At 45.9% G+C, this 27,640-nt stretch overlaps 1 protein-coding gene across 6 annotated transcripts in view; it reads right to left on the bottom strand.

Annotated features, from left to right (window-relative positions):
- The window catches only part of rbfox3a (RNA binding fox-1 homolog 3a), a 196,968-nt gene extending 169,608 nt beyond the window's left edge, over positions 1-27,360 (bottom strand). For all 6 annotated transcript variants that reach the window (XM_031861917.1, XM_031861918.1, XM_031861920.1 and 3 more), the window contains exon 1: positions 26,804-27,360. In XM_031861917.1, the coding sequence (XP_031717777.1) occupies positions 26,804-27,065 (262 nt within the window). In that variant the 5' untranslated portion in view covers positions 27,066-27,360. The remainder of the gene's footprint in view (positions 1-26,803) is intronic.
- Positions 27,361-27,640: the final 280 nt, after the last annotated feature.

Below are 27,640 nucleotides of genomic sequence, written 5' to 3'. Positions count from 1 at the left end.
TGGTGGACACTAGAGAGAATGCAGCTTTAACACATGACGCTTTGACTGTCACTCGGCAGAACCAAGAATTCGGCCAACGCGTTTCGCCTCTTTTGCTGGGGGAAAAGAGGACTGTTCTCCTGCATTCAATCAAAGCCTGCTCCAACATGATTGGTCAATACTACTCGGACTACAAATGGAAACCAGAACACGACCAATGCCTGTAGCTTGTCTTCTCTTGTTGTCTACGGATTCATATGCATACGAATGCAGAATTGGTTTACAGAGATGTATGAACCAATTCTTACTATTTCTAGGTATTTAGGTGTTTAGTCATTGAGTTGCATCAGATGCAACAAGGGTCAGCTGCCCTTAGTGCAATTTGATTCCAAGGAAGAGCGGCTCGCAGTCGAGCGGTGGTCTTGTTTTCAATAATGTAGCCATGTTAATAAGGGCCTATCCCCACTTTAAGAAGGCAATATGCCTTGAATTCTGATACTCTCTTGTGGACATGCACAGACTTACAAATAAATCAAATTACCTCAAACCAACTGATATGCAATGGATCCGGGGCCCTCCGAGGCACTTGAGGGTCTGGGGCCCCAGGCAGTGGTTGTCTGTGCTGCTTGATTAGCTGCTAACTCAGCATTGCGAGCACAGAAAGACAGAAAACAGCAAACGTCTTACCTCAGGTGATATTCACCTACGAGTCGGACTCATGTAACAGTAGTTCTGAGATCTGGATTAAAACAATCTGAGTCATGCGAGACCTTCATTAGGCTCGGAGTACTTATTGGGATTGAGGCAACGTGCATTTCTTAAGCCTCCAACAGGCATCTGCTCCGGTAGAGACTGAATAACACAGAATGTAGCAAACAGGAAATGTTTGCTTCAACACCGAAGTCGCCTGGGGAAAACAAAATGCAAGCAATGTGTGTTTGTGTTTGCCTATGTAGTGTACACAGGTCCAACACAATGTTGCATAATGTCTTCCTCGCAAATAACTCCATTTGAAATGTGATCCACCGCATTGCACGCGTTGTCACGGCGTGCATAAACATCACAGTGATCGGTGAGTGACGGTAGAGGCGGACTTTTACAGCACATCTCCGTCCACCGTAAAACGCTGCAGCGGCTGCAAAGGGTCCGCGTCGATTGTTATTTTTTAGGAGCGGAAGGATATTAAAAAAAAGCAACAGGAGGACGCTGCTTACTCATCCGCGCCTCTGGATTACTTACACCAGCATCATTCATAACAGTTTTGTTTGTGCCAATTTCCAACAGACTCATGCATTTGTTAAGTACAAGTTAAATTAGAGGCTTTTCCTTGTCCTAGACTGTTGCACCGGGGGACTGTAAAAAATTGATTCGTCATCGTTTCACTCCTGATGAGATTCCAGCACTTCATTTGATGGGAGAGTGGAATAAAAAAAAAAACAGGCAATGTAGATTCCTGCCTTCCTTCCCTCCCCCAGAGCTCCTCATCGTTCATCCTCCTGGGATCAGAGTTTGGACTCTTAAATTGGAAAGAAAAAAGAAACACTGGCTCACATGTGCTCACTGTCTGAAATTCTCCGAAGCATCTCAAACAACAGACAGCAGCACAGAGGCATCAAACAAGTTACATCCTGTCAGAGAGCCTGCAGGGTTTGTTTCAGGCAATTGTTCTGAGAGAGGAACTCTCTATTTCTGTAGTCCCCCCCTCCCCCCCACCAACCACCACCGCCACCTAACCAACTCTCCCTCCTCACGGTGAGTCTGAGCACTTCTGTGTGTTCAGCACATTTCGGCACAGTAGATATTTGAAATGTCAGGACATTTACTTTGCGTATGTGTGGTAGATCTGAACTTCCATACCGCAGGCACATTCCTGAATCGGCCACATGTATTATTCATCCTGGGGGTGGGGGTGGGGGTGGGGGGGGGTGTATACAGGGGCCAGTGCACTTGACTTTGTCAACGTTCTGTAAACACATGCAGTAAATTATTGAGGTGTCAAAAGGAGGGCCTGTTGCTCGGGCTGGTGGGCCCGGTGCCATGACAGGTTGGATGGGCAGTAACGAGGAGCTGCGTAAGCACCCTGAGACAACCATTAAAAATGTATGAATCACCAGCTCCCTCTGGCCAGGCTAGCGGGAGGGGGGGGGGTTCATCACGCCGCCCACAACTTCGGCTCACCCCGCAAACAACGAGGCAACACCTGCCAATTCAACCGCCTGTCACCTCCATCAGCTGGAAGAAAAAGGCGACTGTCACTCCCTCACCGTCAGCTGATAGATTGTTACGCCGCTGCGGTTCGTTGACGCCGATGTCCACGGCGAAACACCACCGTGCAACCGTGACGTTTGTGAAGAAATAAAGACGAATAAAATCTCACTTGGATCGTGTTTTCCAGTTTGTTGAAAAGATTCTCCATATGATTTTTTTTTTCCTTTCTAATGGTACACAATCCAATAGATAGTAATTTCCTGATGGTCTAATTGGTCCCGGGGGGAGTTTTGTCTTCATCTATTACGAGGAGACACACAGGACCTTAGTTTTATTGGCTTATGACAGCAGAGACAGAGAAAAGATGCTAAAGGTATAATTTATGAACAGTTTTTGTTGTTTTAATTGAGCCGTGTGTTGTAGCTGCTTCCTCCCTGATGTTCCTTACTTCTGTTGAGAGGCAAAGAGAGACGTTGTTATGCGAGTCTCAACCACTCAACAGCAGCTAAATGTATTTAAGATAATGAGGAGAGACAATTAAATGAATGAATTCTATATTAATTATGTTACGGCATCTTGAACTCTGGTGCTCTGGTTCTCATTGAATCCTCCATTTTTTTAAGAAAACATAAATGTGCAGAAAGCAAACACCAGCCGCATTCTTCAGATTTACATGTCGGGCGAAAAAAAAGTGAAAAGTGATGTCAAAAGTTTTGATTCCTTCATAAAGAAAAAAAGAAAGAAAAAAAGCATAAAGACTCTCCTGTGCACGTTTGATGTCTTCCGTTTGTTTTGACTCGAGCTCGAGGTGCTAGATCATTCTGACAAAGCCTGGAGACATTTATCACGTTAGACAGACGTCTGCTCTCCGATGAAATTATACGATTTCAATGTATAACTTGGCTCGGCCACACTCTGTGAGCTCCAGGCCCAGCCTGCCACATAGAGAGCTGCAGGCATGACGTCTCTCTGATGGCCAACAGGAGGTTAGCATCGCACTGGTTAGCTACTGATAGAAGCCAATGGGATGTTTCCAATGGATTTTCGATTAGCGGAGGAAATAAGCTTTGTGGCCAACAAACAATCACCACTTTTTCAGATTTTTGAAGCAACCAGCAGAAGCTTAAAAGTGAACGTAAACAAACCACACCACGGTCACACGACTTCACGTCTCCTCCACTAAGCTGAAGGAGGACTAGTGTTCTCGTGAGGCCGTTGAGTCGTCTCACTTAGACTCTTTTGTAACACACGTAAAAGCTTCTAACGTCACCAGAGGGGATTAACTGATGTCTTCTATATCGTAGAGCAAAACGGGAAAACCACGGACCTTATTTCAGGCCTCTTACCAATAACACATCTAGGGAACGAGGGAACCGGAAGTGCAAATAAAAAAGCTGACTCACTTCCGGGGACAAACACTAGTCATGTGCTTTGATGCGTGCACACCTGGCCATGTGGGCAGCGGATCCAGAGTTCTCTTTTAGGGATCAATAAGTGGAAAAAGTTGTTTCTTCTCAAATTACCAATTATTTTTTTCAAATTGGAACCAGTTCCAATTCAGACGCGGACGTCGATACCCGACCCTATCTGTGTGAGGAACGCAAAGCTGCTGTTCTCTGCTCCCACCGTGAAGCTCGGCCTTGTGTTAACCCTCATAAATAAAACAACAGCACAATCACTCCACCTTAACCTCTCTCATTGACAATAACACCCGCCCAACTCATCTCCCTGCACACCCTCCCTCCCTCCTCAGCCTCTCATTGGCCCCCTGGTACACAGGTCCAAAAGGCAAAAAAAAAAGCAAAAGCCAAAGCAGTAAGATAAGCATCTCCTCACGTTGAGAACAAGGTTGATCTGCAGCTCCCTGAGGTGCACCATTTAGTATAGCGACACAGTTAGGCCCTGCCATTAAGGCAATCTATTTTGTAAAAGGATGGCCGTCGTAATTTATCTGTTTTTAAGCTGCAGTTGAGTACTTTTCCACATCCATCTTGGCGCGCATTAGAATTTCAAAAGCATCTGTGGATCAGGGCTGCAGACTGGCTGAGATGATTGCAGTGGTTTTCTATAGTCTCCTGTGGCGCTCTCCCTGACCCCGAGTCTGTAATCTATATTTTCAGAATAATACAGAGAAGCAGAGATGTTCAAGGGCACAACCCTCTAATCTACTCTACTTGCCATGTACTTGAAATGTCCACAATCGCTTCTTGAGCTCGGAGAAATAAAAGCTGCTTATTATAACTGGCTGCAATTTACTTCGACAGTTCACGAATCAAATCAAAACAGTGTAACTGCACAAAAAAAAAGAAGACTATGTGACAGGAAATGTGTACCATCATGCAATTAATACCCCACACACGCATCCGAGGAGAAGAAACAGGAGCAAACACGAGGCGAGAGACAGACAAACACCGGAGCATATGCTGCTTCCACGATGATTGCTGACCTCCCAGGCTGGCAACACACTGCTAAATGAGCAACTTTCCCTCCACGGAGGAGTCAATAACCACACAGCCACAACGATCGTGTCAGCGTCCAGCTCGGCCAACACCCCCCCCCCGTAATTAATTAGTTCATGTCTCCTCCGCTCGGAGTCAGGGAGACAGCACAAGGCATATGTGCTCATCCATTACATGTGCTATCCAAAGTGGGGGGGTCAGTGGCAGGAGCAAGTCGGCGAAAAAAACGTCTGGAGACGCCTCCGACAATCGGGGGCCACTTTTCAGAAAATTGCCTTTTGGGTTAAAAAAAAAAGGTTGTGCCTCTTGGCCGCCGTGTCAGTCAAAGGTAGTTTGATTAACATCAATCAGCATTAGAAGACAGCGGAGCTATACGCCGGGAGGACAACTTGTCCAGAAGCGACACCAGCCCGGCCCTGAGAGGAGGCTCCGGGCTCGGTTCTGGAAGGCGGCCGGCGGGGGCCAATCCCTTCGCTCCGTCCGCTTTTCCATCTCTGGCTTTTTTTCTTTTTACTTCTTTCTCAACTCCAATCAGCCCTGCCTATCCCCACATCACCATCCTGTCATCTCCACCAATACCAATCCCACTGCCCCCCCTCCCCCCAACCAACCCTCTCTGAAACGTCTCATATCACCCCACGTGAGAAACAAGCCCTATCTCTGTGGGAAGAGAATCAAAAGAGAAGTAATCCCTGACGCTCAGATACCAAGAGGAGGGAGGTATGGGGGGGAGGGGGGGGGGGATTCTGCACATCAGTCTTCCCTTTCGGTCACATGCTGCCTTTTTGACTTTGTGCTGGGTCAGGATAAACACTAAAGACAAAAGCCGACCCCCCCCCACCCCCCTTGGATCACAGAGCATTCCCTTTATCGATTCCCGCCGCAGCCACCCTCTGCGTCCCAACAAGGCAGAGGAGCGCCGCGCATCTGTATCAATCTGTGCGCCCCTATAAGTCTGCACTTTGAGCATCTGCGTTGCCTGTGCGGGGTAGCGTTTTAATCAAGGCCCCTGCACATCAGATTAATGGAGAAATTTGATAAACGTCTCCTATTCGCTGGCGGGATTTGTTTTTTGCCAACTCAGGACTTTTGGCTTCGAGCAATGGGAAATGAAGAATTAGAGACGGAGACGGGAGGAGTGAGATGTTCGAGGTCATCTCTTTAAAAAATGACTTTTAATCAGAATTAAAACCGTCTGCAGTATCCCAGTGATGATTTCATTACCGGGGAATCAAGATGTCATCCATTTTGAGGACGGCGTGTCAGACGTTTTTGGGACTGGATGGTGGGCTGGCTTTGAGAGATGTAGAGCAGCTGCTGGCAGAACTAGTTACAGTCATCAGGACAGATGAGACAGGTCTCATTAAATATTCATGTTTTAAATGTCTCCGCAAAGTGAGCCTTCGCACATTTAATTCTTTAATGAGCATTAAATATCCCCAACAAAAACTAATTGACATCCCTTTAACTGTCAGGGTTGAGATTATGTACAGTAATTGAGTTCAGCAACCATATCTGTACAAACCTGTAAAAGAATATACGTGCATCCCGCATGCGGCGAATAATAAAAAGCTCACCGTGACCGACAGCGTCGTAACTCAAATGTGAGGAAAACGCAGCAGAGGAGAGAAATTTACTGCCAAACACAAAAGCCGAGCAACGAAAACACACAAAATCAACTCTTCCTCTGTGTGACAAAAACAAAGACATACCTCCATCTTTTATTGTGGTTTAAATGGCTGCACACAACACTGGGAGGATGGCAAACGTTCATAACAGATATAGATTGGTTGTTTTCTTGCTCTCTGTTGACATTGCCACAAAGCTGGGATAATATTGATGGTGAAATTATTCTATTTATTAAGTCATCTTCGCGGGGCAGGGCTTCAATCGTGCGCCGGTTCCACCGGCGACCAAAGTGGCACTTTGCGGGCACATTGAAACGTGTCACCGCTAAGCGAGGCTGACACGTACGGAGATGAAAGTCTTGTCATTCATTTACCCGTGACAACCTGTGTATGCTCAGGTCCAAGCGTCTTTAGCTCAGGAGAGAGGACGGTGTGCAGGGACGGACGGTGGAACGCCCAACAATGGACGCCGGCGATGCAGCATGTGGGTCAGAACGGTAACGCAGAACTGAGCCGCCGCACCTCTGAGCTGGACTCACCACTCGGCTGAAAGACATGTTGAATTTAAATGATTTTGACTGATATTTGCAACTGTGGAGGATCAAAGATGTTTCCTAGAACATGACGTGTTGGCCAGGAACATCTGTGAAAAGACGAAGTTTGAATATTCGTTCTCAAAAAACACAAAGGTTTGAACAATTCAAATATCCGTGTTTGCGCATTTTGTTTCCTGGTTTCTATTTATTCCCGTCGCTCGCTTTTAAAGCTCCGCAATGGACGAGGAGCAGCTGAGTCGAACGTCGATATTACATTTAAAATGGTATTTTGACAACAATTATTTCACCTGTTAGTTAGAAGGATCACAAAAGGGACGGAGAACAACAGAAGTTAAGCCGCAGCTGCGTTTTTGGTGTAAAGGATTGAGTATTTTTCAATAATTACGAAATGTTCTCACACAGTAATCCAATCTGGAACACACATACTGTATGTGCAGACTTCCGTTGTGTTGAATCAACGTTTGCTGTGCCCTGTGTATGCATGTTTTCAGGGTAAAGAGGGTTTTGCAGCCTTGGCCTCAGAGAGGAAGCGATATGCAAACACATTTGATCATAATTTAGTTCGTATCCTTTGATTCACCAAACGTTGTTCCTCTCACTTTAGCTCTTCGTTTAGGTCAGAGAACATTTCTAGAGAGAAGTCTGACCAAGGAATAGTTTCCTCTCTGCTTTTCCTCTAACATCACGTTTACTTTTAATTTATTTAACAGAACCTCGATTTCAATTCTGCTGAACTTCTTCTTCTTCTTCTTCTTACAGCTTTTTATTGGTGCAATCTCTCCAATTCTTGGTCTGCTGCCAGAGTACCTGCACCCAGCACAGCACCTGCCCTTACATAGCATTCTATATATACATGTACCTATACAGTGAACAACTCGCCTCCAATTTATGATCAAGTGGGATTCATCATTTAGCACATCTGGGTGCATCTGGAGTTGACGTCTCTTATTGTCTCAACAGAATGTTGATGCATGAGTCACATTACATCGTTTCAAACGGGGAATGTTGCCGCTGCACTCTGTGTATTTAACAAACCAAACATATAAACAGGTAGAATGGACGTATAGCAGCTCTTAATGCAATTCCTGCCTTCTAATCAAATTGTGAATGTGTTGCTAGTTGACTGTTTCTGAGCCCTGAGCTAATATGGCTTTTGTATCGTGTCGCAATAAAGCCATTTTCCTGCTGTACACATGCTGCTGTCACACAACATTAACGAGCAACGAAGAGCCTGCGACGCCCGTGGAAGTGGTGTCACTTTGAGAAGTATCCCGACGATTGTCATACGCGATGATTTCTTAACGCTGAAATGCAGACGCCGATATTGTTTGAGATCCCAACATTTCACATCATCTGAGAGATAAACACGGCGATGCTCATTGCTGCGGATGATGAGAAACGCTCAGTGCAGCCGCCTGCAGCCAAGGTCTAGTGCCCGTCACCTGGCAACCGAGCCAAATACCGAATTCTTCAAATGCCGCACGTCAATGCCATTCGAGGTATTGACATACAATTAGCTTTTCAAGTATTCACAGGGGCTATTTAGAGGGCAATAATTGCACAGTATGGATCTCCGTTTGTTCAATGAATTCATCGAGTGGATTGATACGTTCAATATGTGGACGGTGTATTTAGGAATTAATCTGAATCCATCACATGCGCTGTCTGAGGGTCAGTGCACAGATAGAGCTTGCTTGTGTTTACTACTTTCAGAGAGGAAGAGAATGTGGAGGATACATTCTGTTGATTGTGCACATCTGTTATGTGCGTTTAACTTTGAGCCGACACAGAAAATGCTGCCCAGGGGTGTCTTTCTTACTCCCATTACCCAACCATGTCATGATGTGGATTTTGATCCTGGTTCTTTCTGAAACCAGTGCGCTACAATTCATCGAGACATCGGCTATCCTCACCATCGCATGGCCCCGTGCTTTGTTGTCCCGGGTACCACTTTTTTGGGCTTCGAAGCTTCTGAGAAATATCCGCAATCCCCCCCACCGAACCTCTTGGGCCCTTTCACGTCGCCGGGCCGTCAGGCTTGAGCCGTGGTAAGAAGCGAGCAGTCAGACTTTCTTCAAACTTGTAATCCTTATTTACTCATAATGTACTTTACTTTGCTGTTATGATCGTATGACAGAGGAGGACAAACATCTGTTCAAAGACTTCCTAGAGCCACGGCCCGTAAAAACAAATGTGCTCACTTGTTGGCCTACAAAACATACGAATGAATAAATGAATCTAAAGTAACAGATCTGGCTTCGTTGAGGCAGCCACAGCTTGGAGTCTTCGGTTGAGCTCGACTGAGTGAACCTGCAGCTTCAGGCTGAACTGCAGCACTGAGGTGAATCCCAGGATGTGACCAAACCAACACTCATTCCTCCGACTGTACCCGCTCTCCAATTACCGGCTCAGATCGACCCCGGTTAATAAAACAGTCCATTTCATCCAGCGGACCCCCCCCCCCCCCGATCTACGGCGCGCGTTGATGCCGTGATCAGATGTATCGAGGCGGAAACCTGACATGCCGGTGTTGCTTTCACAGCAGCTGTCACTGCGGTCTGTCAGCTGATTGACTCGCACCAGATCTGCTTTTCAGATGAATATTTCATCTGTCACTTAATAGAAAAAAACAGATGTTCTGCAGCCGTGTACGCTGGGAAATAAGCTGCTGGTAATGCATGCATTACTTACAGCCAGCTAACTAAATTTAGAATGAAATATGCATCCGACAGATGCCTCACAATCAAGTTCCAAAAGCCTTTAATGGGATATCGACAGATTTCATTTATGCAGGGCAGACTGACCTCATTGGGGGAACTAATAAAACTTTTGGTACATTCAACCGGAAAGATGCCCCGGCTGTATTTCAGTCTTAGGCAGCTCTCTGGGTGCCCTTTAAAGCATTGACCTCTCCACAGAGTGAGGGCCCCTATGTGATTAATACTGCTCGGCATTTATTGGCACGCAAGGCACTTTTACCAATAGGTCACCTGCTTGACCTCAGCGCGAGCACGGGGATCGAAACCAAGTGGACAGGAAACTGTATGGCTTAGGGTGGTAACAACAGGCAAAATACTAAAAAGGCATCTCAAACTCATAACCATCCCACTCATATAAAGCTATTTGGGCGCTCACACACACACACACACACACACACACAAATCCTTAGTCTCTATCACATTCACCAAGACCCACCCACACAACACACACAGCCTGGGGCATAAAAGGTTTCTGCGGCCAGAGCACAAACAAACTCATTTGTAACCTGCCATGACACACTCGCAACACACACACACACACACACACACACGTGCACGCATATACACACAGAAAAAGCCAAGTAACATTATCCCCTCTGTGCAGCTAGATGGATCAGACTGTTTATCAGAGGCTCTCCACCAGCACACTGTAAGAAGGATCATAATGTCAGCCATCGACTGCGTGGCGATCAATACGGATACCTGTTCAGATATCTATTGATGCAATTTAACCGGATATTAGTCCGAGCTCAGGTAAATGTCAGGAGTTCTGCTAAACACTGTTTCTCTGTCGTAATTGGACGGAGAGGTGCCTCGGTGACATTGGGCGTTCGCATGAAAGTTAACTTGAGTGGGCGAAAAAAATGGTGCTCGAAAAAAACCCAACAGTTTTGAAACACTTTGGTTCCTGTATCAGGTCAAAGCGCTTCTTAAAATAGGATACAATTTGTCTTACATAAAGCAGGATAGATGGAGCATCAGAAGGAGAACAACAAGCAGCCGAGGAAATGGAGAACACAACAACATATGCACACTCTGGTTTATCAGCAGTAAATAGCCAGTGCCTTGTTCCCATGCTCCTTAATCATACTGATGCATGTACGCAAACACGCAACAATGCGCACACACACACACCTTCTTCTCTATCTTCCACAAGCAGTGGGGGGGGGGGAACCCGCGCGCACAACATCCGCGCACTCATTCGCACATATTTTTTATTTTTTTCCGAGACCAAAGGAAGAGCTGACTGCAACATTTTTCTCCACTTCAAAAAAGTAGCCAGTGTCAAAATGATAAATGAGGGATCATGAGGGAGAGCGTGCATACTTACATTAGACTGCACAAGAGCTTCAAGAGCTGCAACAGCACGGACCAACGCCGCCTTCGGCGAGCGGCCCCGGCGCCGCTTCCAGGCTGTTGTCATTGCACAGAAGGAGCCGATATGCAAATCACACGCCGCGACACTGATTAAGAATGTGAAATTACTACCAACACAACAATAACATTTTCAACACAAACGGGGCGTGCGGAGCGCGTGACCTGACATTACGAGCGGCTGGATGTTGGGGGGGGGGGTGTTGTGTTCCTCGTACAGGTGTTGGCTGGTAAAAGGTTGATTGCTAATTTCCCGGAGGTGAACGCGGCTCACAGATGTGTGCGGAGAACATCTGATAGGCCTCTCAGACTGCTGATGCAGGGCGGCGTGGGGATATTTTCAAACATCATTTGTAACATCATTTCGGCATCAGTTACAAAATGGCGGCGGGAAGATTGATGGGCGGCGAGGGCTGGTTAATATGCGTGATTGGAATGATACACAAAAGCGCTCTGTTTGTTGTCGGCGAGAGCGACGGCACACATGCTGAAGACATTTACAGGATCAACATTCATTCCAATGAAGCAGATATTGACATGTCGGCATTTCTCTCTCTGAGGTTTCTCTCTTTTAAATGATTACAAATGTGCAAACGGCAGCAAATCAACATTTGTTTTGTACGTGTGTTTTTAGGGATGCATCAATACCGATATAATCCAACTCTTTGTTTATGTGCATTATATTAGAGCTGCATTGGTAAGTGAGAAGTTAATCGCCAACTATTGTTAGTATAGATTTATCGTAATTTTTCAATGTTTTCGGCCTCTCATATTTGGAGATGACCTGCTCTTCTCTATTTAATGTCTTATTAATGTGAATATCTTTGGGGTTTTGCCTAAACAAGATGTTTAAAGTCATCAACTTGGACTTTGGGAACATAAAATGGACGTGTTTCACTATTTTACGGCATTTTGTAGACCAAACTATTAGTCGAGAAATGGGGTGAATTGATAATGAAATGAATCGTTAGTTTGCAGCGTGGCGCTATGAACTGGAACGTTTATGTTTAAGTCAAGTCTGATGGTGCCTCAGGGATAACAGATCCACACAGTGAGGAGTACAGATTGTTCATCAAACACTGGTATCAGATCAGTTCTTGGTATCGATATCTGTATAAATCCAGATCGGTGCGTCCCGAGGTATCTTTTGCTCGTTCATGTTATTCCTCTCAATGAAAATGCATTCTTGACTTTTAAGTTTATTTCCGTCTGCCATGTAATCACATCTTTTATCTTTTGCTTTTATGTTTTTTTTACGGGAGGACTTCGGTCCGACAACAAGCAGGTTGTAAAAAGAAAACCATCAGAAGCTCGCGACGCTGCTGTAGCACTTCTCCAGATAACGAGAGAAAAAGAAAGCTTCTTGCAGAGTTACTGCACGGGCACTGCCCAGCACACCCTCGGATCAATTACAATGTAATTACAATAGCAGACAGAAATACAACCTGGGTCTGTGCTCTGTCTGCACTGATAGCTGATAGATAAGCACCTGAGGGATGGCTGAGAGAAGCACCTGGCCAGAAACACATCTCAATGCTGTCAATAAATTACTCTGCTGGGACTGTTCTTTCCTGGGTAAGGCTACACGATCGGCGGGCACCAGCCACATCCCGGCCTCCTGTGCAGTCCATCTAGCCGTCCGCCGGGGATGACAAGAGGGGAGGCAAGCAGCAGTTTCTGATACTGCGGTAGAAGAAAAGACGAAGAACCTGAAGCCCACAAGCCTCCTCACTCTCTGCGAGGCCCTTCTGTAGCCCCCACAGGTAGCTGCAATTTCCAAACTTTGATCAACCCTTTCTTCTTTTGCTTATCAAGAAGCTAAAACGTGCGCGTAGATGTGCCAGCCATCGGCGGAGTCAAAAGGATGAGTAGGAGAGAGCGCGAATTTCACTGCGGAGAGCGGACAAAGACAAAGAGATCGGCGATAAGACAGAGAAGTGCACCCATATCGACTGCTGTCACTTAGGAGCATGTTAAGGAGTGTATTAAGGATTAGAGGGGATTAGTCATATCAGATCACTAGAGGGTTATCAGTGGTCGCAGCTCCACAGCGAGGAGCTCCCGGCCGCTCCGAAACAAGCGCCCCGCCGTCCTCGTAGGAATCTTAATATTAACCCATTAAGTCGGACGATTTATGAGTTTGGAAAAACAATTAAGCCGCTGATTTTTATTAGGAGCTTGATTGAGTGCCTCCTCCTCCTCCGCACTACCAAACTTTACCCCCTCCAGAAAGGGGGGGGGCACTCCAAATATTACCGTGATTTAAGATGCAAAACCAACGCGCATTAAAACGGCTCAGAGCTTATTCCATGCGCGCTTCCACACAAAACCAATTTAGTTTCCATTGATCGCTTTTCAAGCAATTAGATTTCCATTGATGGAAAAAGTAGAGCCTGCTTGTATGAGACGGGGAGGGTCAGCGGTTCGGGGCGCTGTGATTTGCACGTTTATTCAGACCGTTTGACCACCTCCTCTCACCCCTGACAGATCCCTGCCCCCCCCACGGCGGGCACGCCCCCCCCCTCCCCCCCCTCCTCCGCGTCCCCACCTTCCAGACAACAAATAATTCACCCGGCATGAAAAAAAAAAAGCCTGGCGTCAGATTATATATCCGTCTTTATTTCCGATATTGCCTCTTTGTTTCTGCAAACTTGGCTGATTTTCTAAATTGTGGAGTATTGACTGTTTCAGAGCCTGACCAAGCGAGTCTGATGTAACACATTGGAGGTAATGATATCCCAGCGACGGGAGAGGCAGTGGCTGGGGCAGCACTGGACGATGGCCAGGCCCCTGTAACCATTCGTCTCCTCAGGAGCCGGAGTCTGTTCTGTGCCAGCGCAGCACAGGGGCTTGCCATCGGGAAAAAAAAATGGTAACCCAACTCAACCAGTGAAACCACCAGTACACCCCCCCTCCCCCGGCGTGCCCGCCATCAGACAGAGATGCCATCAGGAATAACTTCCTCTCATATGGCCAAGGTCATCCCTCGTACTTTCTGGAAAAAGAAAAGAAATCTACGACGCGCTTAATCCGAAACTGTCATGCGGCTCAGGAATGCTCCCGTATTCAGAATACGTCTTAAAGGTGAAAGGGTGAAGAGTAGATTCGAGGTATAAAATAGGAACACTGAATGCCATTAATGTGAAAGTAGGGAGTAATTCCCAGCATGCTCCCAAAGGAAATCCACCTTTCTCTCAAGCCCGGGGATTTTGACAAATGCCTTTCTCAACACCAGCAAAGGAGACAAATGTTACATTTAAACAGAAATACTTAATTTCCGCTTTTGGTGACTTGCAGCAGATATCATTAATCAGCGGAGGCCTACCACGCTCACTGAGCCTGCTAAGAACCAGATGATCGCCCTCTTCCACTCAATCCATCAAGTATGATTGGAGAAAGAAAAGGTTCAAAAATGTTGAGTTGCACCCACGCAGGAAGAGTAATTACCCTTGTGCCAGTCGCTGAGGTGTTCCCGTGACACCTCGACCCTCTGTTTATCATGCGCCAGATTACTCACGGGGGGTGTCAGCGCGGCATGACAGAACCAGCACCTCCACCTATGTTCCCCTCACTCACTGCGCCGGAGGAAGACAAATATGACGGACGAGCGTCCTGAACTTTTAACGAGCAAACTTATCTCGGGATCCAGAAAACATAATGCCCTTCATGTTTGGGAGGAAATCTGAAAAAAAAGGCAGAGGGTCCAGATTCTTTGAAGGATCGGTATCTCTGCTCCATCTCTGAAGACCAATCTGTTGATTCTGGTCATTATCTCGCTCTGTCACATCAACCAATTGTTGTGCCTTCGGGGGCATTACTCACTGTCTACTTTATGATAATATGCATTGAAAGAGGTTTTTTAAAGGTGCATTGTGCAGCATTTTGAACATTAATACATCATTGTCAAATTAATTGTGATACATTTGTTTACCTCACCTGTATACAAATGAGACCATTAGAGGCCCTAGCTCATGCCACGGAAAGTGTTTGTGTTGGTGCTTTTAAAAGTTAGCGCCACGATACTTCCTGGTGTTGTTTGCTTCTTCAGAGAAAGTTTTCTGTTGTTCTTTATGAAAGATGAGAACTGAATAGAGATAAATTGATCGATCAGACAACGGGGGACGGACTATTGACTCTCCGCTTGCACTGAGAGAAGAGCGCCCTCTCGCTGTTAACCGACAAATAAAGGCCATGCAGTCAATTCCACAATAAAGGCCACAATTCTTGTCCATGTACCCAAAACCAGTCAACTGCATTCCATTACTACTGACCTGCCGTGAGACTGTGTTGTGAGATATAACGGTCAGCTCATTTCCAATAGAACAACAGAGAACATTGAGTGTTATTCACTAATAATGTATCAATGCCTTTTGTCTTTTAATCATCGTTGATACGGTAAGACAACGTCAACAAGAACTAAACTCTGGTATCTTAACAGTGAAACCTACAAGGGAAGGTCGCATGATGCTATTGAGCCGTTGGAAGACATCTTGTTGAAGCTCACTGACAGTAGCTGAACAATAAAACATGTGATCGGGAAAAATGTATTGAATGAAAGCAATATTTCTGAGAGGTGAATTTGACATGGGTTTCTGGCCCTGATGGAGTGCTGTGGAAATACTGAGATTATCAAGACAGGGTGTAAACTTTGCATCGCTACAGTCTGCATGAAGCGTAAACCAGGGTGTTGGTAATAAAGGCCCGTCTCTGGTATTAGCCCGTCTCTGGTATTAGCCTGTTCCCAAAAGGCCTGCTTCTCTCTGCTTGAGGTAAATAAAAGGCAACTATTATGAGATTTCATGGTGAGAACAAAAATAAGGCTCCTCTCGTCGGGTTTTTAGAGTTTTACCAAAATAAACACAAATGTTGTGAAAGGAGGACATTGGTTAAAGCTGATGTTAACATGCTGTATTGACCTCAATGCAAATCTGCTTTGTTTCCTGCTGCACAAACACTCTACGGTGAATTAGGTCCTCGTGATGCCAGGACAAAAATGGGGACAAAACACTAATGAGCTGCTGATTATACAGCAGTCGCCCTAAAAAAACAATGCATGGGTAAATTACAAGTCTCACCAAAACTTTTTTTTTTTTCATTTTTACCTGTGACCAGCAACTCCACAGCTCACTCTGTTGGGCCACAAAAACCCCACAGTTTGGCGGACAGTTTGTTCCCTAGGAGGCTGAAATGTATCATGGAGGTCAAGTGTGTGTGTGTTTGTGGGGGTGTGGCCTGTAACAAACTTCTAAGCAGATTCACCGACCATGACCAAACTCATGAACCGTGTCTCGTAGAAATCTTGTGGGAGGCATCACTGGTCTCAGCAGAGAGTTCCTTATTGGTTTATTGGTTGTAGGTTAGCCCCGCCCCCTACACTTAAGCCACACCTCCTCGTGTGTGCGTGTGTTTGTACATGGAACCATACGCTACATGTTCGCAGCTATTTAAAACTCGCACGAATACATTTGTACAAAAACTTTGACCCAGTTTCTAAAAACAGAAACAAACAAGCTAATAAGAAATGAAGGGTAATGAGGTCTTCACATGTAGATGCAGCACTAGTCTACGCAGCCAAGTTCCTCAGTGACGGTCTTGTGTGTTTCTGGTAAATACGCTGATTTCATCAAGTTGAGGCGGTGATGTTTTATTGATGTTAAAATGCCACATGCAGCTCTGTTAATGAAGTTTACCACCAAAAAAATAGGAAAAAAATAAGAGAAAACTGATGATGATGTTCTCTAAAACAGGAGAGATAGTTTCCCAAACGTGAAAGATGAACAAACTTAAAAGTTGCGTTTGAAATGCCCCGACGCAAGGAGAGTCCGACGAGGAAGGACGTGCAGAGGCAATAACAGTAAAGCAAACAGGCTGCTGCCTTTGCACCACTGCTCCTTGCCTCCCTAGTGATACATGCCAGAGATAACAGCTTAATTCCAACCTCAGCACTTTTTACTGCACTGTCCGAGGCGCTCACTGCATCAATGTATCAATGTACCGCCATGCTAGTCACTCTCCACTGCGACAACTAACAATTTTTTCCATGATGGAAGCTTTCACAGAGGTGCCAGTGTTTAGCTCTCGCGCACGAGCCGCCCTCCTCTGATGGCTTCTGGTCTGTGGAGACTCTGCTGGCTGTTTGTTTTCTTTGAGAGCAGGTCACAGGGCAGCCTTCTGATCGAATCCCCCACACTGTGACCAGTGGAAGGGGGCGGGAGCCCTTCTTGATTTTTGCTGCAGAGGCTCTTCCCTCTGCAAACCCCCCCCCCCGTCACTTTGAAAAGCAGGTGCTGGGGCTACTTCAACTGTCCGAGAAAAAATAAATTAGAACATAAAAAAAACAAAAAACATAACAAGGAGCCTGACATTCTTCATCTGAAGGGCTCCGGGGATTCCTGGAGAAAATGTTGTTTCACATTTAATGAGCAAGATCAGATATATTATGTACTTCAGTCTACACAATAACAAGTAATATACTTCGAAAATCTGGGGAAAAAAGAAAGCATGACTTCTTGTTCTGTGTGGTGCATAACTTCAAAACAAAAATCACAGACTGTCTTTCTTTAATTTTAATTAGTATTTCCATCTGACAACGAGCTAAGGCTTCCTTTTAACGGCCACCCTGGCGCTGTTCTTGTGGAGCCCCTCACTGTCACGAGAGAGGACTTAAAAAGAGATAATACCAACATCACTCTACCGAGAGTCGACATGTCAGCTCCCAAAACACACGTTCCACAAACATATGTGTTTTTGCTCCATTTATTTGCTAAAGTGTTTGTCTGATCAGCTGTGGCTCGACAAAAACAAAGTGCTCGAACCAAGACTGCTCTCCAAGCAATTAACGGTTAAATTCAAAGAATGTGCTGAGATGGATTACATCCGTCGCAAATGCTCTTTGTCAGTTTGCGTTTTTTTTGGTTTCTCAACCTTGCTCCCAGTGTAGCAGCAGAGTCGGCGCCACGCTGACGGGGCTTTCCCCCTCGGAGCGGTGAGTGGGCCGGACCATGAGCAGTGACGTAAAGGAGGCCCCGGACGAGGCTGCCACCGGGGGTGTGGGGGAGGGGGGGATCTGGGCACGGCAGGAGATCCACCTTGTTGGGGGGCGTCATGGTGAGAAACCGGCCACATCTCGCATGGCCTCCATCTGCAGGAGGTCGCGAAGGTCAGCGTTTGAAAAGGGCAAACATGAGCTGCATGAAGAAGAACATTTCTCCGTCCTCCGCCACAAAATACAACATGTGCTTACAGCCGCCTGGGTTTTTGTGGTGAAGCCATTCCACACGGCTTTGTTTCAAACACGGGATTTATTTTTTTATTTTTTTGTCCACGGAACATATAGCTGGAACAGACGAGCTCTTGTTGGTGCTCCCCGTGCTCTCTGTTCTGACAGCATATCCTCTCTCTGAGCTCATGCATCTCACACATGAGTAATGATCTAGCAACTTAAAAATAACACCGCCATTCCTGCACTTCCTTATGGGGGGGGGGGGGGGGGGAGCAGTGGCAGGCATGTCTCTCGCTATCCATAGGGAGGTGGGGATGAAATGTGTTTTTTATCATGTGTCGTGAAGGCTCCTCATGCCTCTCCCCCCCACCCCTTTTTCACTCATATCCACATTCACCCTCCTGTCAAAAGAAACTATTGGCAAATGTTGTAATTACGTGGCGAGTATCTGCGCCTTACATGGCTCGCGGTGCGGAGCGGTCGCCGGGCCTGATATTCCAGCTTTATCATATTTTAGTTTTATTCGAGGACGATGGCAGCAGCCGTGCCTCCAAGTCAGCCATAATTGAAATGAGGGAGGAAGATGTAGAGGCTGCGAGACCCACTCCTTGTAATCAAGTCCTTAGTCCTGTGTGCTTTGCCATTTTTCAAAGTGAAATATCCTCGCAATCTTCACGGCGAGTCCTCCTCGTGCCGCAGCCCGTGGGCCATTAGGAATAAGAAAGTGCACGTTTCTACATGCAGAGGAGCCACGCGGCGGGCTGCGAGTCCACTGGAAGCGTTCGATTAAACTCACGATCGCATTCATAACAACACGAGGCTGCTTTGTAACTAATTTATTATTCTTTTTGTAGCAGGCGTGACATCAGTATTCAACATGCGATGCTATCCGATGCTACCTGCCGGCCCGTACGGGACCAGTTTGAGATATAAGAAGTGAAGCCGGGGGGACTGATGGAGAAGTTGATGTATGATCCCTGGTGGCTGAGCTCGTCTGAAGCGTGGAGCCGGGCAGGTGATTCGGAGGCGCCGGCTCTTTAAACAGTGTAATGAGCCAGAGAGGACGCTGCCCCCCCCCTCCACACACACACACACACACACACCCCCCTCCTCCTTCATATCAGTTCATGTTGAAAAACAGATTTGTCACAGATGTTTTTAGATGATTCCAGGCTAACTATTATTCTCTCATTACAAAGCAACAAAAGGAGTCACAGCATTTAAAGGTGATCAATATTCTTGTGTTACTAACATCGACACTTATTGCTTTGTGGACTTTTGAAGCCTCGAGTTCGGCAATTTCGCTGTCACCATCTTGGCTATTTTGCAACCGTTGAACGGAAGCGACCATATTTGGAATGCGGAGGAGTGACCCATGGCAGAGACCTGCCAATCACAGTAAGCCCCGCCCTAAAGCATACCCTTTATGTTGAGGTGGCCGTCTGGTTACTAATGATTGAAATTAGTCCGTGTGAAGACATGACAGGTCCCTCACAGTGATGAACCAACAGAAAATGATCACCACCTCTGCCGAGAGACAGGAAACAAGCCAGAGTGCTGTGGGATCTATCTCTCAGGTGCTGGTGGACGTTATGCTGGCAGGTGGAGAGACGATGCCCTCGAACCTCCCTCCCTCCGGGTTCCTGCTGCAGCGGTGAGCACCGAGAGGGCATCCAGCCTTTCTACCATGAAGAACGCAAAGCACGCCAAAGTGCACGCAATGCTCATGAATATAGGCACACACTTTGTCACAGGTGGAGGTGGGGAAGTTAGTGTTTGTGTGGACAACAAGCCGCATATTTGTGACATTTGTGCATTTGTTTTGGTTTTCCACCTCCAACAAAAAAGCAGCGCACAGCAGCTGAAACATTATGACTTTATTCTGAACTTCTCACAGATATGTTTCCTAATGTGCAGCGCGTGTTGCACATGAGCAGAAACACATACGAGCTATTAAAGGCCAGGGTGTACAGATGAAAGTCTAAATAAATGAATGTATCGTTGAGGTGAACAGCTGCACATTTAAAGTGGTTTTAAACAAAAAGAGGATTTAAAAGTGAATCAATATGTTTTGACTCAACAGAGACAACATGAGAAATGTTCATCTACAGGAGATCAAATATTTGACCCGCTCATATTCATACATTTCTATACTGTCACTATACTGTCACTATACTACATGAATTTAGTGTTTTACTTTACATAAATAAAAAGATTTCCACCAAAGCTGAAATGAAATGTACGCCTCTGGTCATGTGTTGAAATACATAGATATATAGTTTAACATCATTTGTCCAAAAGTAGTCATTCTTGGCAAATTTAAATATTTGCAAATACGGCCTTTTATGAATGTGTGCCCTCTAACACCCTCTGTACGTCTCTGACATCATGTCAGCGTAAACACAGATACAGCGTGTTTACGCCTTTGAAGCAGTCTGGCAGTCCAACAGTGAAATAAGATCTATCAGATATAGTCCCTTCTTCTACATTACCGTGGACAGAACTGTTAAAGGTGTTCAATGTTATTCATCTGTGATTTTGCACGTATTAACATGGACTGAACTGGCTTCTGTACGGCGTCCTCAGCCGGGCCCTGCAGCCTCTCTCACGCTGCTCTCTGCACCGCTGTACAAACACTGCACCACCACGACGCCTGAAGACACTCCAACAGGTACACAGAGGGATGTCACAGTGTGACAAACATAAAGTTAGTACACACACTAAACGTGTTTACAGGAAAAATACTAAATAAATTTAAAAAAACAGCGTGACCGCCTGAAACTGGTCCTCATGCACAATTTACCGCGTGTCTGCTCGCAGACATATTTGTTGCAGCTCGAGGAAGAAACACAGACGAGGGGGAGAGAAGATGGGCCACGAGCTCCCTATGCAGCGCTTCATTGCTGCTGATAATATATAAATGCATGCACACATGGATGCTGCTCGTAAATGAATAAACACATACATCAATTTCAAAATCCAACACATTTGAATTTCAAATGCAGCTGCGCCTCTTTTTTCTTTACGATATGTCTCATTTCTCTGGTGGAGATATAAAAGCAGAGGGCTGAGAGGGAGAAATTAGAGGGGTGGAAGAGAACAAATGCTGTATGGAATTTGAGATTATGTATTTGGTTTTGTGTGTTTACCTCATGTTTAAATCAAACGCGTGGGGGCCGCGTAGCCTCGGGCTCGCTGCTGGTGACAGTTTCAGTGCTTCTAGACTCCCCCCCCCCCCCCCTTTGTTTTCCCGACCACAGTCCCGGACTGAGAAGCGGGGTGGAACGGGGTGTGGGCCTCTGGCGGAGGCTGAATTAAATAGTCACTCCCTCCCTCTCTCTCTCTCTCCCTCTCTCTGTCGTGCACTCTCTCTTTTTTTTTTCAGTGGCGTTTAAAATCAATTCATTCAGTGGACTGCTGACACAGCCCGGCCCAGAGAGCCCAGGATTTATGGCTCCCTCTAATGGGCATGCTCTGAACCAAAGCCCTGCCGTCAGCACAATCCTGCCAGCCACCCGTCCGCCCCGCTCCCTCACTCCATCTAGCTTTTAAAGATGCAGGCGCCCCCCTCTGCTCCTCCTCCTCCGCCTCCCTTTTGCCTCATCACCACAGAGGTGGTGGCGGGTTGGCCCCGGAAACACTCAAGCCCCCCCCCCCCCCCAAAAAGAAATGTAGAAATCTGGAGAATTCACCACAACAAAGCAGCACAAGCAGGGAGTACACATGACACGTGTGGTCGAGGTGAAATGCTTTCTTTTAGTGACGTTACAGCGACTGATGTCTGAGGAATTTCTCTGGCCTCATCCACAGGAAGCTCTTCTCTAAGTGGTGCTTCCCAGAGCAGTGACTAATACCTCCATCTATTAATACCGCCACTACTTACCATCGCAGCAGAGCAACAGAAACTATACTACTACTACTACTACTACTTCTACTGCTGCTGCTTCTCTGGTGCTGTTTTCCCTGAGATCTGGGCAAATGTATTTCTTATTTCTCTTGGATTATTTATAACAGAGGAGTTTTTTTCCCCGGAGGTTCTGTAGAAAAACTGTCTCCGTCGACATTAAGTTCAAACTCAAATTGAACGTATTTTTTAGTGGGCAGAAACTTGGAGCTTAATGTTTTCTTATGATTATTAAAAAACCCAGGCCAACAAGTGTTGCCTCCCAGAGCAGTGTATAATAACTCTATCCATTACCTCGTCTGACTGCTGGAGCTTCCTACGGTCTTCAGAGTGTCTATACATATATATTCATATATTCATAACAGAGTCTAGTGTCACAGGATCTGAAACAATTTATGCCCACAAGAAAAAAAAAAAACATGATTGAAAACTAGCCTATGAACTCAGCCGGGGTAAAAAAAGAAATATAAAAAGGATCATGGCTCTGAGTTTGCGATGACAACGTGAAGTCACTCCGCTTTGAATGTGAGTTAGCGGGTGAGTGTGTTTGGATTGTGTTCATGACGCCGCCTGTGTACGCTGCTGTTGACCCCGTTGTACACTCAGGCTATCTGGCAATTTGCCTCCTGCCCCAGAGCCTCCGACGTACATCCATATTCCAGCTCTGCTCTGCGGCTTGTCACGGCGTTATGGGCCCTGAATTAGCCTCCCATTACAGCAAAGGCTCCAGCTCCCCCGAAACTTAACCATAACTGACCATTCGGCGTGGCTTCATTATAAAGCCATGCATGTAAAATCAAGTCATGGTCCCCGGCCGTCACATCCAATTTCAAACTACAATCCCCCAACCGCCACCCCCCCCCTCCAAGTATCTCCATCTTTCTCTCTTACTTAAGTTCAACCTCCCCCTAGTTTCATAAAATATGATCTGATTAAAATAGATTACACACCTTGTTAGTGGAGGGTTTCATATTTGATACAGTGGTGCTTTAAGACGGGCAACCTCCTTCATGATTCAAAGCGATTGTGGCCTTGTTCTCTGGCCTATTTGTTTAATAAGCTCTGCTACAACAGTGAACATGCCCCCCCCCAGCACAGGCAAAGATCAATACCCATACCTGTAAAAAATAATAAATAAAACAACAGGGCCAAGGATTTTCTCCTTCTTAAGGAATAAGAGGCGAGATAATCAGCAGCAATCCGACCGCACGAGAGGAAATCCAGAAACAGGAAGCAGCCTTTATGTGCTGACCTGTAGGGAGAGCTGTGAGATATCCAGGCGCCGATTAGTGCGGCGCAGCTTAAGCTAACGCTTTCTCCAATGTCTCGATCACGAGAGACGGCGTTATGCAAATAGTTTTAATATAAACAGAGAGAAGAAAGGCAGAGTCTTTGAGGGCAAATGAATTCATTATAATCCTCACCTCATCTGCCGACTGATGGAGGACTTCTGGTGTAGTCGCTGATGGGGGAAACCTTCTGTACTGAAGGGAAGCTCAGATGTGGGAATAATAATACCGGGTCATATCGCCTTTAAATGAAAATACTACTCCCCCCCGTTTACCACGAACAAAGTCCACGTAAGAGGAGAGAAATGTAATACGGCGCTTGAGGAATGTAATTATCATTTAGCGAGTCCGTGAGCTGTGTTTGACAGGGCCTGAGCTGCGTGAAAAACTCATTTTCATTTTTCTTATTATATCGTGATTATATAAACATTCCTAACCAGTGGCCACAGCAGCAGCAAATTATTGCAAATTAGCCCCATATTGCCAGTTTTTAGCGGAGGCAAATGAACAAGCACTAGAACTCCAGTGTTTATTCCATAAATCAGCCGAATGCTGCACCTGTTGAGAATGTAAATAGCTGAGGCTATTTGATTAAACTCTTACATCAAAACATTTGAAGTGCTCTCTCTCTCTCTCTCTCTCTCTTTTTTTCTTTTTTTGGGTTGTTTATCCTCCGGTTTTCTTCTCAGCGTTAAGTTTCGCTCTCTCCTCCTACACCCACTGCGAGTGCAGTTTCAATGGATGGTGACGGGGGAGACATAACACCCACCAGCTATACGTGGGGGCACGGGAGGTCCATCATTACCAAGCCGCAGTGGTGATCACGGCAATAATATAGAACTATAACCGAGCAATTAGACTAATGGAAAACGTCCCTATTTCTCCCGGTGTGCTGCAGCTAGATGCGCCGCGTGCCCCGCGGGCCCCCCCTGGAGATGAGGCTGGAGATGTGAAGTGGAGAGGAGGTAATGGCGGAGGCCCATTGATCCTCACCGCCACCTGCTATATGGCTCCACGGAGGATGGGCGGGGAGGCAGAGGACTCCGTCTGGGGAGAGATCACGCCGGCTCCTGGGCTCTCAGGCATATGGATAAGAGTCTCTCTCTAGTCTTCCGCTACTTAACCAGCACACATTAGCACAATATGGCCGAATAGGGGGAGAGTAAGGCGTGCAGACATACAGGCTTTATTACAGCGAGGGCGCATTCCACGGTGAGTAGGGCGTGAAGACGGGTTTTTTCCTCAAACTCCTGAGCGCTTGGCTTCTCGAGTGAGGCCCCGGGTGAGAAGAGGACCGCGCAAAATAGCCGTGCCGGAGGTGTGAGTCTCACTTTTGAAAATGTGTGTGAGTGGAGATGAAATCCTCTCCAGAAGGCGGTCACACCAAACCAGAACGCCCCGTCCAAGAAAAACAGCATCAGTTGTTGATATGCCTCTAAAACAGATAACAATTACGCTCAACTGACAGCGATCTCTGTGGAGCAAGAGCGTTGGATTGGTGGACGGACGGGTCGTCCAATGGTGTGACTTTAAAGAGGAACTTAAAATACCCTTTTACAGTTTGGAAACAATGATGACGTACATACATGAGTGTGCGTACAGTTCGGCAATGGAGGTACAGAGGACTGCAATATCCTGTCAGCTATGAAGGACGTTAACCACCGGAGATGGAGAATGCAACCTAAACAAGTTGACTTTCCAGACCCGTGTGCTGTTAGTGAGTGTGTAGAACACATGAGCTCATGTCCAGATGTAAACATGTATTTGGTGGAGAAACATGCAACGTTACACCGGAGACACATTAGGAGCTACAAGTCACTAGAAGATCAACTCTCTGAGTTCATGAACAGAACGTCAAACACCACGAAGAGACTCACAGGTTTGACTTCATTCACTTTCAAAATGGAGCTACAAACAGTCCAGTGGTGGTCATCATGTTTAACAGCTGGCAGCCAGCCGGTGTTTCGGTTTAACCAGTGACCGTGTTAACTGGTGTTCAGCCAAATGCGTCCGTGGTTTCTCGTAGTGACGGCAGCTGTAGAAAAACACCAACAGAACATGTCCTCGTAGAAGCCTTCAATCAATTTTAAACACACACTCGTCTGTGTTCACCATCGACACCAACCATTAAGTTACTACGAGCCATTCGGCTGAAAGTCACCAGTTAACACGGTCACTAGTTAAACTGAAACACCGGTCTGAAGCGGTCGTGATCCTGACTGAATTCTGTAGTTCGCTGTTGGAACATCGATCCTGAAAACCAAACATGAAACAACCAGACATGTTGACGTTGTAACTCTTTTGATTCAACGTGTAAAGCTTGCTAACGCGTCTGGGGGGAAAATGACACTGACGTCGCCAACATGTGCAAGCATATTTTTGATGCCATTGTGTGTAAATGAGTCTGTATCAGACTGAACAGCATCTTTTCACGTTTCAACCCTGTTGCACCCAACATAACTGCCCGGTTGCACCCGAAACCACCACCGACAGTGACGTCACGGTGTACTGACACATCCTGAAGTACACCTCTACACCACTGCCGAGTGGTGAGGAGTTTAATCGCTGGAGGTCAGCAGCGAACACGGGTTTCTTTTTTCATCTTACGTTCATAAAGTAGTTTCTTCAACCCAAACTATGACATGTCCCCAACCCTAATTATGTTATGTTTGTGTTTAAACCTAACCAAACATCAACTATAGCAGTTGAAAATCAGCTGATATGAATCATTTTGTAATCTTATCCCGTCGAAAGAGGCGTCAGATCAGAACAGATATACAAGTCCTTCTGGAAGGCGACTGAAAACAACGTATTCGATTGACTTGATGTCCAAAACATGCGGACATGAAGAGCACAGAAAACACTAAAAGCAAGTTCACCACCTGAATCCCAACAATCTGTATTCCTTTATCCTGCAGTGGCCGTAGAAAAATGTCCTGAATATTCTAGATTTATCTAAATGTAGGCATCGACAGATCTCTTCTCCACTCAAATATCAACGTGAACTCAGCCGACACCTCACTGCACAAACACACAACTGGTTTCCTTTTATGGGATTTCAAACTTAATCACGTTGGCTGCTCTGGAAAAATTAAACTTCTCTGCAAGAAAATAGGTTTTTGAGTCAGACTAAGGAAAAAATAATCCACCCAGTTGCAGATTATGCTTCATATTATATCTACACCTGGTTTTCAAGAAGCACTGGGTCCCAAAAAATGTAAGTTTTCTGATGGATTCTCTACTCGATATTTCCTGGAATCTCATAGAAAATTGAACAAATTCTGATTCCCAGCCTGCGTTCAGGTAGTATGAACCTCAACAACCCAGATGAACTCAGCCCGGAGAAAGCAAACGTACAGCACAGGACGGACGGTGCACAGCACACGGACAGGAGGGGTTTAAAGGGGTCTGTGGAGAGGCTGACCTGACCAGCTGGGGGTCTCCATGTACAGGTAAAGCCGGTCGGGCTGAAGCTGGGTCACTCGACTCGACTGCTGCTGCCACAGGTGCTGAAGAACCCTGCGGACAGACGGAAGAACAGAGCTCCTGTTAAAATACACACTGCAGTAAAGAGGTCGAGTTTGTGTGTGTGTGTGTGTGTGTGTGTGTGTGTGAGAGAGAGAGTTATACTGATACAATAACAACCGGTAGATCATTTGAACCACTGCAGAATACACTAAACACATTCATTCAGGAACAAGATACAGAGTTTATTAGTCAAGAATTATTCAAATCCTTTGACTCGAGTAAAAGAACACACTGCGAAAGAACACCACCACAAATAAAAGTTATGCATTCACAATCTTATTTGAGTAATAGTAAAAGTATTTAATAGTAAAAGTATTATCAGCTGGAGGATTTTGCAGTAAAATGTTTCCAGTCAGTGTTTTTCTATTATATCTGATTAATATTCCGGCTGCATTAATGTGTATGTTGCATGTTTTTAACTCCTTTATATCCTGTTGGTTAGTTTAATCTCCATCAATGCATCATATTCTATAAGATGTTTGTAGCGTCTCTGTCCTGTGAGAACCTCGTATCTCTAAAGAGAACAAACAGCTGTTTTCAGCTTTGTGACGATGCATTTAACATCTGATCCAAGACGCTCCTTAAACAGTTTATTTAGCTGAAGGAGGATTTCATCAACACGTAGAGGAAACACTTCATCCTTCAGTTCATCACAAACATTCATCATCAACACATCTGGAGGTACGTGGTTTTCACTGCACAGGAAGGGGATGAAAAACATTTGAACAGTTAT

This window comes from Anarrhichthys ocellatus, unplaced genomic scaffold (assembly GCF_004355925.1).
Source record: "Anarrhichthys ocellatus isolate YVR2014 unplaced genomic scaffold, GSC_Weel_1.0 scaffold26, whole genome shotgun sequence".
NCBI classification, from domain to species: Eukaryota; Metazoa; Chordata; class Actinopteri; order Perciformes; family Anarhichadidae; genus Anarrhichthys; species Anarrhichthys ocellatus.
This window is presented reverse-complemented; position numbering and strand designations above follow the sequence as displayed.